The sequence below is a fragment of the Erithacus rubecula genome (assembly GCF_903797595.1).
Source record: "Erithacus rubecula genome assembly, chromosome: 34".
Taxonomy (NCBI): Eukaryota; Metazoa; Chordata; class Aves; order Passeriformes; family Muscicapidae; genus Erithacus; species Erithacus rubecula.
In genome coordinates, this window is record NC_136684.1 from 4 (window position 1) to 16,425 (window position 16,422).

General features: G+C 61.6%; 2 protein-coding genes across 4 annotated transcripts; both read right to left on the reverse strand.

The window, feature by feature from the left end:
• Positions 1-449: 449 nt before the first annotated feature.
• Positions 450-8,709, reverse strand: HDAC6 (histone deacetylase 6; the record flags this gene model as incomplete). The annotated part of the gene is made up of 12 exons (XM_079329742.1): positions 450-515; positions 1,130-1,226; positions 2,012-2,080; positions 2,725-2,793; positions 4,508-4,602; positions 4,901-4,946; positions 5,548-5,588; positions 5,718-5,772; positions 6,898-6,980; positions 7,824-7,931; positions 8,226-8,275; positions 8,484-8,709. Coding segments are annotated over 12 exons (1,005 nt in total), but the record flags the coding sequence as incomplete, so codon positions are not given.
• Positions 8,710-8,845: 136 nt separating this feature from the next.
• Positions 8,846-14,631, reverse strand: GATA1 (GATA binding protein 1). 3 transcript variants are annotated; one of them, XM_079329731.1, is made up of 5 exons: positions 14,461-14,631; positions 13,279-13,437; positions 11,359-11,504; positions 10,061-10,265; positions 8,846-9,258 (listed from the first exon to the last, which is right to left on the reverse strand). In XM_079329731.1, exons 1-5 carry the CDS (start codon positions 14,588-14,590, stop codon positions 8,861-8,863), a joined length of 1,038 nt encoding a protein of 345 aa, XP_079185857.1. In that variant the 5' UTR covers positions 14,591-14,631; the 3' UTR covers positions 8,846-8,860. The 3 variants fall into 3 exon arrangements, with proteins under 3 accessions (XP_079185857.1, XP_079185859.1, XP_079185858.1); XM_079329732.1 differs by having other exon boundaries at positions 8,902-9,258; positions 10,140-10,265; XM_079329733.1 differs by lacking the exon at positions 13,279-13,437.
• Positions 14,632-16,422: the final 1,791 nt, after the last annotated feature.

Below are 16,422 nucleotides of genomic sequence, written 5' to 3' on the forward strand. Positions count from 1 at the left end.
CCAGAGAGACCCCAAACCCACAGTGACCCCAAACCCACAGGGACCCCAAACCCAGAGAGACCCCAAACCCACAGGGACCCCAAACCCAGAGACACCCCAAACCCAGAGAGACCCCAAACCCATTGAGACCTCAAACCCAGAGTGACTCCAAACCCACAGGGACCCCAAACCAGAGTGACCCCAAACCCCCAGGGACCCCAAACCCCCAGGGACCCTCAAAACCCTGCAGGGAACCCGAGTGACCCCCAGGACCCCTAAGGACCCCTCAGGACCCCCAGGATTCCCCAGGACCCCCAAGGACCCCTCAGGACACCCCAGGCCCCCAGGATCCCCAGGAACCCCTGAACCCCCCAGGCCCCCCAAGACCCCCAGGACTCCCCCAGGCCCCCCCCCCCCCCCAGGATACCCCAGCCCCCCCCTAGGCCCCTCCTCCCCCTCCCCCTCCCCACCTGCAGGGCGATGGGCAGCAGCACGTGTAGGGCGGCGGCAGCGAAATCCCCATCGGTGACTCGGGGCTGGGACAGGGACAGAGGGGATGTGCAGCCCCACAGGACCCTACAGAGCCCTACAGAGTCCTACAGAGCCCCACATGACCCTACAGAGCCCTAGGGAGCCCTAAGGTGCCCTACAGGACCCTACAGAATGCTACAGAGCCCTACAGAGCCCTACAGAGCCCAACAGAGCCCGACAGAGCCCGACAGAGCCCCATACCATCTACAAATGCCCATATTCCCTATAGAGCCCCATATCCCCTATATATGCTCTATATCCCCTACAAATCCCCATATCCCCTATAGATTCCCTATATATTGCCCCTACCTGCTCCCAGTGCAGCTCCATGCTGAATCCCTCCCCATGTCCCTATAGATCCCCTATAAATCCCCTATAAATTCCCTATATCCCCCTATATCCCCCGTACCTGCTCCCAGCGCAGCTCCATGCTGAACCTCTCCCCATGTCCCTATAGATCGCCTATAAATCCCCTATATCCCCCTATATCCCCGTACCTGCCCCCAGCGCAACTCCACGCTGAACCCCTCCCCATGTCCCTATAGATCCTCTATAGATCCCCTATAAATCCCCCATAAATCCCCTATAAATCCCCTATAGATCCCCTATATCCCCATACCTGCTCCCAGCGCAGCTCCACGCTGAACCCCTCCCCAGGGCCCCACCCGGCGCTCGGGGGTGGCTCCAGCCCCGACTGAACCCCGAAATACAGCACACTGCAGGGGATGAGCACAGACCAGTACGGACCAGTATAAACCAGTACGGACCAGTATGGACCAGTACTAACCAGTACGGAACAGTATGGACCAGTACGGACCAGTACGGAACAGTATGGACCGGTATGGACCAGTATGGAGCAGTACGGACCAGTATAAACCAGTACAGACCAGTATGGACCAGTACAGACTGGTACGGACCACTATGGACCAGTATGGGCCAGTACGGACCGGTACGGACCAGTACAGCCCCCCAGTATCCCCAGTACAGCTCCCCAGTGTCCCCAGTGCCCCCAGTACAGCCGCCCAGTGTTCCCAGTACAGCCCCCCACTATCCCCAGTACAGCCCCCCAGTGTTCCCAGTACAGCCCCCCAGTATCCCCAGTAGAGCCCCCCAGTGTTCCCAGTACAGAACCCCAGTGTTCCCAGTGCTCCCAGTACAGCCCCCCAGTGTTCCCAGTATCCCCAGTACAGCCCCCCAGTGCTCCCAGTATCCCCAGTACAGCCCCCCAGTATCCCCAGTACAGCCCCCCAGTGTTCCCAGTGTTCCCAGTACAGCCCCCCAGTGTTCCCAGTACAGCCCCCCAGTGTTCCCAGTATCCCCAGTACAGCTTCCCAGTATCCCCAGTACAGCCCCCCAGTATCCCCAGTACAGGCTCCCAGTGCTCCCAGTATCCCCAGTACAGCCCCCCAGTATCCCCAGTACAGCCCCCCAGTATCCCCAGTACAGCCCCCCAGTGTTCCCAGTACAGCCCCCCAGTGTTCCCAGTATCCCCAGTTCCCACCTGGGGTCCTCCTGGAAGAGCCGGGGGAGGCTCCGCCCGGGCCGGGGGCTCCAATCCACAATCAGGACACTGCGGGGGCAGGGCTGGGACCCCAGACCCACAAACACCCCACAACACCCAAAAACACCCCAAAACAACCCAAAACACCCAGAAACACCCAAAAAAACCCAAAACACCCAAAAATATCCCAAAACCACCCGGGAACACCCCCAAAACACCCCAAAACTGGGCCTGGCCACCATGACCCCTCCAAATGCTGCCCAGAAAGGGATCTGGGCCCTGAGACCCCCCAAAAACACCCCCAGCCCCTCCAAAAAGGGGGATCTGAGACCCCCCAGAAACACCTCCAGCCCCTCCAAAAAGGGGGATCTGAGACACCCCAAAAACACCCCCAGCACCCCCAAAGGACTCAGGGGGCCAGGGGGTGCTGGGCCCCCCAATCTCTCCCCCAGGTGTCCCCTCCCCCTCAGGTGTCCCCCAGGTGTCCCCAGGTGCCCACCCAGGTGTCCCCTCCCCCCCAGGTGTCCCCAGGTGCCCCCAGGTATCCCCAGGTGCACCCCAGGTGTCCCCTCCCCCTCAGGTGTCCCCCAGGTGTCCCCTCCCCCTCAGGTGCCCCCCAGGTGTCCCCAGGTGCCCCCTCCCCCCCAGGTGTCCCCCAGGTGTCCCCAGGTGTCCCCCAGGTGTCCTCAGGTGTCCCCCAGGTGTCCCCTCACCGTTGCACCCCCAGGTGTTTCTGCGCCACCCGCGCGGCCACGGCCGTGGGCTCGGGGGGGTCCTGGGGGCTGGGGGGAGAGAAATGGGAGAGACCCGAATGGATCCTATAGATCCCCATGGACCCCTATGGATCCCTATAGACCCCTATGGATCCCTATGGACCCCTAAGGGCCCCTATGGAACCTATAGACCCCTATGGATCCCTATGGACCCCTACAGACCTCTATGGATCCCTATAGACACCTATAGACCCCCATGGACCCCCATGGACTCCTATGGACCCCTATGGATCCCTATAGACCCCTATAGACACAGATGAACCCCTACAGACCCCCATGGATCAATATACACTGCTATAGACCCCTATAGACCCCCATGGACCCCTATAAACCCCTATGGATCCCTAAGGACCCGTATAGATCCCTAAGGACCCCTATAGACCCCTATGGATCCCTATAGACCCCTATGGATCCCTATAGACCCCTATGGAACCCATGGGCCCCATATGGCCCCTCCCAACTCCCTGCAGACCCCATATGGCCCCTCCCAAATCCCTACAGACCCCATATGGAGCACCCAAGCCCTTATAAACCCCATACAGACCCTCCCTGCCCCCATAGCCCCCCAGACCCTTCTACCCGCCCACATCCCCCCATAACCCTTTACTGCCCCCCACTTTCTGTCCCCCAAACTCCTCACCCCATTCCCCCCCTGTACCCCATTTCCCCCCGTACCCAATTCCCCATCATACCCCATTATCCCCCATTATCCCCCCATACCTCATTATCCTCCCATACCCCATTATCCCCCCATACCCCATTATCTCCCGTGTACCCCATTTCCCCCCCATACCACATTTTTCCCCCTGTACCCCATTATCCCCCCCTGTACCCCATTTTCCCCCATTCCCCCCTCTGTATCATTATCCCCATACCCCATTCCCTCCGGTACCCCATTTCCTCCCCGTACCCCATTATCCCCCTGTACCCCATTATCCCCTGTATCCCATTATCCCCCCTGTACCCCATTATCCCCTGTACCCCATTCCCCCCATACCCCAATCCTCTCCCATACTCCATTATCCCCCCACACCCCATTTCCCCCCCATACCCCATTTTTCCCCCTGTACCCCATTTTCCCCCATTCCCCCCTCTACGCCATTATCCCCATACCCCATTCCCCCCCATACCCCATTTCCTCCCCGTACCCCATTATCCCCCTGTACCCCATTATCCCCTGTACCCCATTCCCCCCATACCCCATTCCCCCCCCATACTCCATTATTCCCCCATACCCCATTATCTCCCCATACCCCATTATCCCCCTGTACCCTATTTTTTCCCCCCATATCCCATTATCCCCCATTTCCTCCGTACCTAATCAGCGCCATCCTGTTGCGCACGTTCCCCCCCATACCCCATTATCCCCCCATACCCCATTATCCCCTCATATCCCATTATCCCCCTGTACCCCACTATCCCCCATTTTCCCCCATTATCCCCCCCGTACCCCATTCCCCCCGTACCTGATCAGCGCTACCCCACTGCGCAGGTTCCCCCCCGTACCCCATTATCCCCCTGCACCCCAATTTCCCCCATTATCCCCCTGTACCCCATTATTTCCCCCATTATCCCCCTGTACCCCATTTTTCCCCCATACCTGATCAGTGCCACCCCGTTGCGCAGGTTCCCCCCCATACCCCATTATCCCCCTGTACCCCATTATCCCCCTGTACCCCAATATTTCCCCCATTATCCCCCCCGTACTCCATTTCCCCCGTACCTGATCAGCGCCACCCCGTTGCGCAGGTTCCCCCCCAGCACCTGCTCCAGCAGCGCCAGTGCCGCTCCCACGGCCCAGCGGGGTCCTGACCCCCTCTGTGGGCACCCCAAAATCAGGGGGAGCCCCCCAAACCCCCGGGGGGACCCCCAAAATGGGGGAGGGCCCCAAATCCCCCAAAACGGGACCCCAAGGGTTTGTGGGGACCTGAAAACGTGGGCGGGACCCCAAAATCCCCATGGGAGGGACCTGGGATCAGGGGGGACCCCAAAACCTCCAGTGAGACCCCAAAACCCCCATGGGGGTTCCCTGGTGTCCAGGAAGGCACCCCAACCCCCCCCCAGGCTCTCAGGGTTTTGGGGACCCCCCAGAGACCCCAAGATTGGGGGTGCTTACCTGGGGGGGGCTGTCGGGGGGCTCCAGCCGTGCCACAAACGAGGGGCTGGGGGACCCCAAAACCGTGCTCAGGGGTCCCCAGAATCTCTGAGACCCCCAAACCCCACAGGGATCCCCCAAACCTCCCAGACACCCCTCCCCAGCCCCCCCCAAAATCCCCCAGACCCCTCAGGGCCCCCTCAAATCACCCTAAGTCCCCCTAAAACCTCCCCAGCCCCCCCAAAACGCCCCCAGACCCCTCAGTGCCCCCCCAAATCACCCAGAGCCCCCCTCAAACCTCCCTGAGCCCCCCCAAAATCCCCCAAACCTCCCAGACCCCTCAGTGTCCCCCCTAAATCATCCTGAGCCCCCTCAAACCTCCCTGAGCCCCCCCAAAAATCCCCCGGACCCTTCAGTGCCCCCCCAAATCACCCTGAGCCCCCCCCAAACTCCCCCAGACCCCTCAGTGCCCCCCCAAAACGCCCCCAGACCCCTCAGTGCCCCCCCAAATCACCCCCAGCCCCCTCAAACCTCCTGAAGCCCCGCCAAAACCCCCCCAACCCCCCTCAAACCTCCCGAAGCCCCCCCAAACCTCCCCCAAATCCCCCCAGCCCCCCTCAAACCTCTCCAGCCCCCCCAAACGCCCCCAAATCCCCCCAGCCCCCCACCTGTGCACCAGCAGCAGCTCCTCATCAGTGGCCGGGCGGCACTGGGGGGGAATGGGGGTGTTAGGGGGGGGCCCCAAAATCCCGGGGGGGTCCCCAAAATCTGCAGGGACCCCAAGATGGATGAGGAACCCCAAAATAGGAGGGGACCCGAATTTGGGGAGGGGTCTCACCTGCACAGGGACGCAGCGCTGCAGCAGCCCCGCCAGCACCGGGTCCCCAGGGGGGCTGCAGAGACCCCCCAGTGTCAGGGGGGTTTAGGGGCACCCCCTCCCACCAAAACCCAGCAGGGCACCCCAAAAACCCCTGACATGTTCGGGGGGAGGGGGAAATGGGGTGTCCAGAACCCTCCACCCCACTATAGGGGGGACCCCAGAATGGGGAGGGAGAGTTTGGGGGTGGGGGGACCCCAGTGTCGGGTGGGGGGGGAGGAAAGGGGAGATTTGGGGGGAATTTGGGGGTGAAATCCTGGGAGGAGGTTTTGGGGGGACTCCAGGAAGGAGGAGTTTGTGGGGAGGGAAATTTGGGGGTGGGGGAACCCCAGCGTCTGGGGGGGTTGAGAAAGGGGAGATTTGGGGGGAATTTGGGGGAATTTGGGGGTGAAATCCTGGGAGGAGGTTTTGGGGGGACTCCAGGAAGGAGGAGTTTGTGGGGAGGGAAATTTGGGGGTGGGAGGACCCCAGTGTCTGGGGGAAAGGTGGAGGATTTGGGGGGGGGGGATTTTGGGGAGGGAAATTTGGAGGTGGGGGAACCCCAGTGTCTGGGGGGGTGAGAAAGGGGAGATTTGGGGGGAATTTGGGGGCATTTTGGGGGTGAAATCCTGGGAGGGGGTTTTGGGTGGACTCCAGGAAGGAGGAGTTTGGAGGGAGGGAAATGTGGGGGTGGGGGAACCCCAGTGTCTGGGGGAAAAGGGAGATTTGAGGGGATTTCGGGGGTGAAATTCTGGGAGGTTTTGGGGTGACTCCAGGAAGGAGGAGTGTGTGGGGAGGGAAATTTGGGAGTGGGGGGACCCCAGTGTCTGGGGGAAAGGGGGAGGATTTGGGGGGATCTGGGGGGCATTTTGGGGGTGAAATCCTGGGAGAAGATTTTGGGGTGACTCCAGGAAGGAGGAGTTTGTGGGGAGGGAAATTTGGGGGTGGGGGAACCCCAGCGTCTGGGGGGTTGAGAAAGGGGAGATTTGGGGGGAATTTGGGGGCATTTTGGGGGTGAAATCCTGGGTGGGGGTTTTGGGGGGACTCCAGGAAAGAGGAGTTTGTGGGGAGGGAAATTTGGGGGTCTGGGGGGAATTGAACAAGGGGGATTTGGGGAGAATTGAAGGATTTGGAGGTTGGGTGGAATTTGGGGGGTCCCTACCGGCCGTCCCCGTGCTCGGCTCCGTCCCCTCCATCACTGACCAGTCCTGTCCCAGTGGGGGCTGCAGCCTCTGCCCCCAAATCCTGCTCGGGGGGGGGACCAGGGGGGTCTGGGGGGGTCCTGGGACACCCCAAAGGGATCCCCAAAGGGACACCCCCAAAAAGAGCCGAGGTTTGGGTCACCCCCAAACCCCCAGCCCCCAAAAGGGACCCTGCTATAGGGGAGCCCCCCAGCCACGACCCCACAGATCAGGACCCCCCCCCCCAAAGGGCTCCTGGTGTCCAGAACCTTCCCCAAAAGAAGCCAAAATCGGGAGCCCCCCAGGGCACCCCAAATTCCACCCCCATTACTGGCTGCTGAAGCCCCCCCATGTCCCAAACCCCCCAACCCCCATTTTTGGAACCCCCCCTCCCCCATTTTTGGCGTCCCCCCCCATTACCAGCAGCTGAAGCCCCCCCATATCCCAGACTCCCTAAACTCCCATTTTTAGGGTTCCCCCTCCCAAAGACCCATTTTTGGCCCCCCTCGCCATTTTTTAACCCACCCCAATTTTTGGGGATTCCCCCCCCCATTTTTGGAGCGTCCCCCCCATTTTTGGGGTGTTCCCCCCCTTTTTGGGGTCCCTCTCCCATTTTTGGGGTCCCTCTCCCATTTTTGGGGCGTCCCCCCCATTTTTGGAGTTTCCCCCCCCATTTTTGGGGTCCCTCTCCCATTTTTGGGTTCCCCCCCTATTTGGAGTCCCCCACCATTTTTGGGGCCCCTCTCCCATTTTTGGGGCGTCTCCCCCATTTTTGGGGTCCCCCTCCATTTTTGGAGCGTCACCCCCCATTTGTGGGGTGTCCCCCCCCTAATTTTGGAGCCCCCTCCCCATTTTTGGGGCCCCCCCATTTTGGGGTCCCCCCCCATTTTTGGGATCCCCCCGTTACCAGCTGCTGAAGCTCCGCCTCCAGCCCCGCCCTCCGGCCCCGCGCGCGCCCGCGCCGCCGCGCCTGGAACAGCGCCCCCTGCTGGGGGAGCCGCCGGCCCGCGCGGCCCTGGGCGGGGCCGGGTCAGACACGCCCCCCGACCGCACCCACCGACCACACCCCCCGAGACCCCGCCCACAGCCCGACCGCGCCCCGAGACCCCGCCCGTGTCAGCCCCGCCCCCCGCGCACAGACCACGCCCACCTCTGTGCGAGCTACAGCCGCCCCGGGATTTGGGCGGGGCCGTGCAAACCCCACCCGTCGGAAGCCCCGCCCCCGCCCCGCCCCCTCACGCGCAGGGACCCCTCCCCCTTTCGGGGCGCTGCGGCCACACCCCAGCCACGCCCCCCCCGCCCCTCTCACCATGGCAGCCGGGGGCTCTAGCGGCGCGCGGGGGGGGGCATCGCGGGGGCCTGGGGGGGACACGGGTTAGGGACAGCGGGGGACAGCGGGGAGGGCGGGGCCGGGAACACACGGGGCTGTGAGGGGAGCGAGGGCGTGCGCCGGAAGCTCCATGGGCGCGGGGCTCCATGGGCCGGGAGGGCTCCGGGGGCGCGGGGGGTCCGGGAGGGGCCTGAGGGCTCCCACAGGGGCTCGGGGGTCCGGAACCGCCTCGCTCACCTGCAGCCCCGCACGACGCTAGCGCCGGGCGCGCCGCGATGACGTCAGGGGCGGGCGGGCCGAGAGCGAGGCTGGGGGCGGGGTCGTGAGGGTGCGGGGGCTTAACCGCGCCTGGGGCGTGGCACCGCGAGTGGTGGGCGGGGCGAGTGAGGGGCGTGGCCTGCAGCTGCCGAACGGCCGCCGCTCGGCAGGCCGCCATGTTGGCTGAGCTAATGGGGGCCGCCATCTTTGCTGTTCCGCATGGAGGCCGCCATCTTGGGACCAGCTATACGTTGTCCATGGCGGGGGAGCATCTTTAAATAAGGATTTTTGTGGTTCCCCCAAAACACCGCCCGCCCCCCCCGCAGTGGGAGCACGACCTCCGCTTTCCTCCCCCCTCATCCCAGCGCAGTCCCCAAGAACGAGGCGCGAGCCGGGCTCCGTTTTGGTACCAAACTGTATTGGGGTCCCCCCGTTAGAGCTGCGGGCTGAGCCCGGGGGGCGGCGCGCTGGGGGCGGGGCTGTAGTCGGCGCTGGCGCCCCCCAGGAATGGCCCGGGGGCAGCGAAGGGCAGCAGGTGCCCCGACAGGACCAGCGGCCCGAGGGCGAACAGCGAGGCCGGGTCCTCGGGGGGGGGCGGGGGCGGCACGGGGGGGGGCAGCGGCGGCCCCGCCGAGGTTTCGGGGACTCCCCCGGGGCCGGCGCCCCCCCCTTGGCGCCGCTTCTTGCCCTTGGCCGAGACCTTGCGGTTGCGGGTCTGGATCCCGTCCTTGCGCATGGTCAGCGGCCGGTTCACCTGGGGGGCAGCGGATTGGGGGGTGGCACCGCGGGGAGGGGGCTGCACCCCGTCACCCCAAACCACCAAAAACCCAAAGCTATCACACCCCATCACCCCAAACCCCAAAACACCAAAACCCCAAAGCTATCACAGCCCAAAACCCCATCACCCCAAACCCCAAAACATCAAAACCCCAAAATCCATCACAACCCGTCACCCCAAAATCCATCAAACCCATCATCATAAAATCTATCAAACCCATCACCCCAAAACCCATCACAGCCCATCACCCCAAAACGCATCATAGCCTGTCACCCCAAAACCCCATCACCCCAAACCCCAAAACCCATCACAGCCCATCACCCCAAAATCCATCACAACCCGTTACCCCAAAACCCATCACAGCCCAAAACCCCAAAGCCATCACAGCCCAAAACCCCAAAACCATCACAGCCCATCACCCCCGGCCACCCCAAAATTTCCCTTCCAGATCCCTTCAATCCTTTCACTGGGCTGAGAATCCGGGGGGATTTGGGAGTTCTGGATGTCTTGGGGTATGTTTGGGATATTTAGGGATATTTTAGGGATATTTAGGGGTATTTTGGGATGTCTCACCCTGTGCAGTTTGTAGTAGAGCCCGCAGGCATTGCACACGGGGTTTGGGGTGGGTTTGGGGTATTTCTGGGGTGTGTTTGGGATATTTTGGGATGCCTCTCACCCTGTGCAGTTTGTAGTAGAGCCCGCAGGCGTTGCAGACGGGGTTTGGGGTGGGTTTGGGGTGTGTTTGGGGTATTTTAGGATATTTTGGGATGCCTCTCACCCTGTGCAGTTTGTAGTAGAGCCCACAGGCGTTGCAGACAGGGTTTGGGGTGTGTTAGGGATATTTTGGGGTCCCTCACCCTGTGCAGTTTGTAGTAGAGCCCGCAGGCGTTGCACACGGGGTCCCCGCGGGGGCTGCGTCTCCACAGGGTGGTGGTGCTGGTCTGGCAGTTGCTGCACACGGTGCCCGCGCGTTTGCTCACCAGCTGCGGCAATGGCACGGCTCAGTGGGGGGGTTGGGGGAATGAGGGGGTTTGGGGGGGCTGCAAGGGGATCTGGGGGGGATTTGGGGGGGTTTGGGGGGGCTGCAAGGGGATTTGGGGGGGGAAAGAGGAGGTTTGGGGGGGTTTGGGGGGGCTGAAAGGGGATTTGGGGGGATCCAAAGGGGATCTGGAAGGGGGTTTAGCAGGGCTGGAAGGGGATTTGGGGGGGGATTTTGGGGGGTTTAGGGGGGCTGCAAGAGGATTTGGGGGGGGTTTGGGGTGGAAAGAGGAGCTTTGGAGGGGTTTAGGGGGGCTGCAAGGAGATTTGGGGTGGAAAGAGGAGGTTTGGGGGATTTATGGGGGCTGCAGGGGCATTTGGGGGGAAAGGAGGAGATTTGGGGGGGATTTTGGGGTGTCTGGGGGCACTGGATGAGGATTTGGGGGTGTCAGGGTGGGTTTGGGTGTATTTGGGGTGTCTGGGAGGAGCCTGAGGTGGATTTGGGGGGACTAGGGGCAGTTTTGGGGTGTCAGGATGGCTTTGGGGGATTTGGGGAGGGTTGGGGCACTAGAGGGGGTTTGGGGTGTAAGGAGGGTTTTGGGGGGATTTCAGAAGGTTTGGGGAGATTTGCGGTGTTTTGGGGGAGATTTGGGGTGTTCCGGGGTGTTTGGGTGTATTTTTTGGTGCTTTGGGTGTATTTCTGGGTGTTTGGGGCTCACCAGGCGCTTTTGGGTTGGATTTTGGGGCTGGTTGTACCCATTGTGGCTTGGGGTAGATTTTGGGGTTATTTTGGGGCAGGTTTGGGGTAGATTTTGGGGTGATTTGGGATTTTTGGGGGTTCAACAGGCACTTTTTGGGCGGATGAGCGGCCGGTTGTGCCGGTGGTACAGGGTGGGTTTGGGGGTTGGTTTGGGGTTATTTTGGGATGTTTGGGGTTATTTTGGGCTCACCAGGCGCTTTTTGGGGCAGATGAGCGGCTGGTTGTGCCGGTGGTACAGGGTGGGTTTGGGGGTTGTTTTGGGGTTATTTTGGGATGGTTTAGGGTTATTTGGGGTGTTTTGGGTTATTTTGGGATGTTTTGGGTGTTTTTGGGCTCACCAGGCGCTTTTTGGGGCGGATGAGCGGCCGGTTGTGCCCGTTCAGACGGTGGTACAGCCCGCAGGCGTTGCACAGGTAGTGCCCGGTGCCGTCCCGGCGCCAGAGCGGTGTCGCTGTTGCCCCACAGTTCACACACTCCCGCGCCTCTGTCCAGTAACGACCAGCACGGACCAGTAAGCACCAGTACGGACCAGTATGGACCAGTACAGACCAGTACAGACCAGTACGGACCAGTACGGACCAGTATGGACCAGTACGGACCAGTACGGACCAGTATGGAACAGTACGGACCAGTACGGACCAGTATGGACCAGTATGGAACAGTACGGACCAGTATGGACCGGTACGGACCGGTATGGACCAGTATAAACCAGTATAAACCAGTATGGACCAGTACAGACCAGTAAGCACCAGTACGGACCAGTACGGACCAGTATGGACCAGTAGGGACCAGTATGGATCATTACAGTCCAGTACAGAGCAGTGCCCACCCCAGTGTCCACCCCCAGCTCTCCCTGTCTGTGCAGTACCAACCACTACAAACCAGTTTGAACCAGTAAAAACCAGTACCAGCCACTGCACACCAGTACAAACCAGTGTTACCAATACATACCAGTAAAAACCAGTACGGACCAGTATAAACCAGTATAGACCAGTATGGATATCCTGCACCAGTATAAACCAGTATGGACCAGTATAAACCAGTACAGACCACTATGGATATCATACACCAGTATAAACCAGTACAGACCAGTATAAACCAGTACAGACCAGTATGGATATCCTGCACCAGCATAAACCAGTACAGACCAGTAGAAATCAGTACAGACCACTATGGATATTCAGCACCAGTATAAACCAGTACAGACCAGTATAAACCAGTATAGACCACTATGGATATCCTGCACCAGTATAGACCAGTACAGACCAGTATAGATCACTATGGATATCCTGCACCAGTATAAACCAGTACAGAAGAGTATAAACCAGTACAGACCACTATGGATATTCAGCACCAGTATAAACCAGTACAGACCAGTATAAACCAGTATAGACCACTATGGATATCCTGCACCAGTATAGACCAGTACAGACCAGTATAAATCAGTACAGACCACTATGGATATCCTGCACCAGTATAAACCAGTACAGACCAGTATAAACCAGTACAGACCAGTTGAAGGCAGGACGAGGCACTGGAAAACCCAGCACACATCCCAGGGTGCTCCTGCAGCTCTGCCCAGTGCAGCCCAGAATAAACCAGTATAAACCAATAGCAATCTCCAAAAACAATACTGACCAGTACAGACCAGTATAAACCAGTATAAACCAATCCAGAAACAATACTGACCAGTACAGACCAGTATGAAGCAGTACAAACCAGTACAAACCAACACAGACCAGTCTGTGCCCCATTATGAACCATTGCAGGCGCCAATATGAGTGAGGACAAACACCAGTACAAACCAGTACAACTCCAGTATAAACCAGTATGAGTTCAGTAAGCTTCCTAGTGCATCCCAGTATGAACCAGCATACCCCAGTAAGCTGCTCCAGTCCCTCCCAGTGCTCCCAGTGCTCCCAGTGCCCTCACAGTCCCCAGCAGTGCTCCCAGTGCCCTCCCCCAGTGCTCCCAGTGCCCTCCCCCAGTGCTCCCAGTCCCTCCCAGAGCTCTCCCCCAGTCCCTCCCAGTTCCCCCCCGTACCTCCCAGTCCCCCCCAGTCCCTCCCAGTGCTCCCAGTCCCTCCCAGTGCTCTCCCCCAGTCCCTCCCAGTCCCTCCCAGTGCCCCCAGTCCTTCCCCCAGTCCCTCCCAGTCCCTCCCAGTGCCCCCAGTCCCTCCCCCAGTCCCTCCCAGTTCCTCCCAGTGCTCCCAGTCCCTCCCAGTCCTACCCAGTCCCTCCCAGTGCTCCCAGTCTCACCGCAGGCCGGGGCAGGCGAGCCCAGCAGGGGTCCCGGGGGAGGAGGGGTGTGTGGGGGCTGCAGCAGCTCCAGGAACCGGGGGGGCTCTGGGGGGGGAGGGGTCCAGGAGGGGCCCCCCAGGGACCCCCCCTCAGGCCAGGACACCAGGGACAGGCGGCCTGGGGACAGGGGACAGTGTCAGGGGGACACTGGGGACACTGGGGGGACTGGGGACAGTGTCAGGGGGACACTGGGGACACTGGGGACAGTGTCAGGGGGACACTGGGGACACTGGGGGGACTGGGGATAGTGTCAGGGGGACAGCGGAGACACTGGGGACAGTGGGGACAGGGGGGACACTGGGGACAGTGTCAGGGGGACACTGGGGACACTGGGGACAGTGTCGGGGGACACTGGGGACACGGGACAGCATCAGGGGGACAGCGGGCACACTGGGGATAGTGTCAGGGGGACACTGGGGACACTGGGGACAGGGGACAGTGTCAGGGGGACAGTGGGGACACCTGGGGGGACTGGGGACACTGGGGACACTGGGGGGATTGGGGGACATTGGGGGGACTGGGGACATTGGAGACACTGGGGGGATTGGGGACATTGGGGCGATTGGGGGACATTGGGGGGATTGGGGACATTGGGGGGATTGGGGACATTGGGGACACTGGGGGGATTGGGGACATTGGGGACAGCGGGGACACCTGGGGGGATTGGGGGCATTGGTGGGATTGGGGACACTGGGGGGATTGGGGGACATTGGGACACTGGGGACATTGGGGGGATTGGGAACATTGGGGGACGTTGGGGACACTGGGGACATTGGGGGGACTGGGGACTGTTGGGATATTGGGGACATTGAAGACACTGGGGACACTGGGGGATTGGGGGCATTGGGGGACATTGGGGGGATTGGGATCACTGGAGACATCAAGAGGACATCAGGGACATTGGGGACAGTGTGAGGCAGGGACACGGGGGGGACATTGGGGACATCAGGGACAGCAATGGGGACATTGGGGACATTTGGGACAAGGGGGAGCAGGGGGCCACAGCAGGGGACACAGATGGGGGGACATTGGGGACAGCATGGGGGACACGGGGGGACATGGTGGGGGTTGGGGACAGTGTCAGGGGGAGGGGACATTGGGGACACGTTGGGGACAGGTTGGGGGCGGGGCGGGCGGTACCTGGCGGGGGGAGGGGCCCCAGCAGCGGCCCCGGCTCCAGCCCCTCGGGCGCCCCCAGCCCCAGGAACGGCCCCGGCTCCTCGGGGAACGGGGGAGGCGCGTCCGGCCCCCCCAGCGCCACGAACTCCATGGCACCCCAAAAACCGCGGGGGGCGGGGAGCCTGCGAGACAGACCCCAATCAGCATCCCAAAACACCGAGTGTGCCCCAAAACACCCGAGTGTACCCCAAAACCCCCGCTCAGCACCCCAAAAAACCCCCGAGTGCCCCCAAAACTTCTCACTGTCCCCCAAAAACCTCTCAGTGCCCCCAAAACCCCTGAGGCCCCCCAAAATCCCCGAGTGCCCCCCAAAAACAGCCGGGGGCAGGGAGCCTGTGAGACCCCGCTCAGCACCCCAAAAACACCGAGTGGACCCCAAAAACACCGAAGTGCACCCCAAAAACACCGAGTGCCCCCCCAAAACCCCCGAGTGCACCCCAAAAACACCGAGTGCCCCCCAAAACCCGAGGGCACCCCAAAAACACCGAGTGCCCCCCAAAAACCCCCGAGTGCACCCCAAAAACACCGAGTGTACCCCAAAAACCCCCGAGTGCACCCCAAAAACACCGAGTGCCCCCCAAAAACCCCCGAGTGCAGCCCGAAAACACCGAATGCACCCCAAAAACCCCCGAGTGCCCCCCAAAAATCCAAGCGCCCCCAAAACCCTAGTGCACCCAAAAACCCCCGAGTGCACCCCAAAAACCCCCGAGTGCCCCCCAAAACCCCCGAGTGCCCCCCAAAAATCCAAGCGCCCCCAAAACCCTAGTGCACCCAAAAACCCCGAGTGTACCCCAAAAAGCCCTGAGTGAACCCAAAATCCCGAGGCCCCCCAAAACCCTTCCGTGCCCCAAAAACCTCTCAGTGCCCCCCAAAACCCCTGAGTGCACCTCAAGAACACCCGAGTACACCCCAAAAACCCCCGAGTGCACCCCAAAAGCCCCCGAGTGCACCCCAAACCCGAGTGCCCTCAAAACCCCCGAGTGCCCCCCAAAAATGCGAGTGCCTCCCAAAACCACTCAGTGCCCGCCAAAACCCTTCCGTGCCCCAAAAACCTCTCAGTGCCCCCCAAAACCCCTGAGTGCACCCCAAAAACACCCGAGTGCACCCCAAAAACACCCGAGTGCCCCCCAAAACCCGAGTGCCCCCCAAAACCCGAGTGACCCCAAAACCCCCGAGTGTACCTCAAAACCCCCGAGTGCCCCCCCCCATCAGCACCCCAAATTCGCTTAGTACCCCCCAAACCAGCACCTCAAAAACCCCAAACCCCCCCACGTGCCCCCAAAATTATCCCCCGGCCCCCCAAACCCTCAAATTCCCCAAACAGGGACTGGGGGTCCCCAAGCCCTGGGGGTCACCCCTCCCCCTCCCCAAATTCCCACCTGGGGACCCCCAAACTTTGATCCCAAAATTAGGGGGTTCCCGCATCCCCGGCTGCCCCCCCAAATGAACACCCCAATCTGCAGAACCCCAAATTTGGGGAGGGGGTCCCAACCCCCTGAGACCCCCAAATTGGGGGTCCCAGACCCCAGGGTGCCCCCAAACCAGCGCCCATCCCCCTCCCACCCCCCCGGCCCCCCAAAATCCCGGGGGGGGGTCCCTGACCTGGAGCCGCCGTGTCCCAGCTTGGACGGACAGACGGACACTGGGGGAGGGGCGGCCCCGCCCTGGGGCTGGGCGGGGGGTGGGGGAGGGGCTCTGGGACCCCACCCCTGCTCCCCCCTCCCCCCCCACACACCTCAAAAATCGGGGGGGGCCCCGAGCCAGGGGGGGTTTGGGGGTGCAGAGACCCCCGGTGCTGCCCCATGGGGGTTTGGGGCGCTGGGGCTGGGGGGGTTTGGGGGGTTTTTTGGGGGGATTTTCGGGGTTTTGGGGGATTTTGGGGGTTTGGGGGGGCGGTAACGGCCCCGGGGCTGCCTGGGGCTG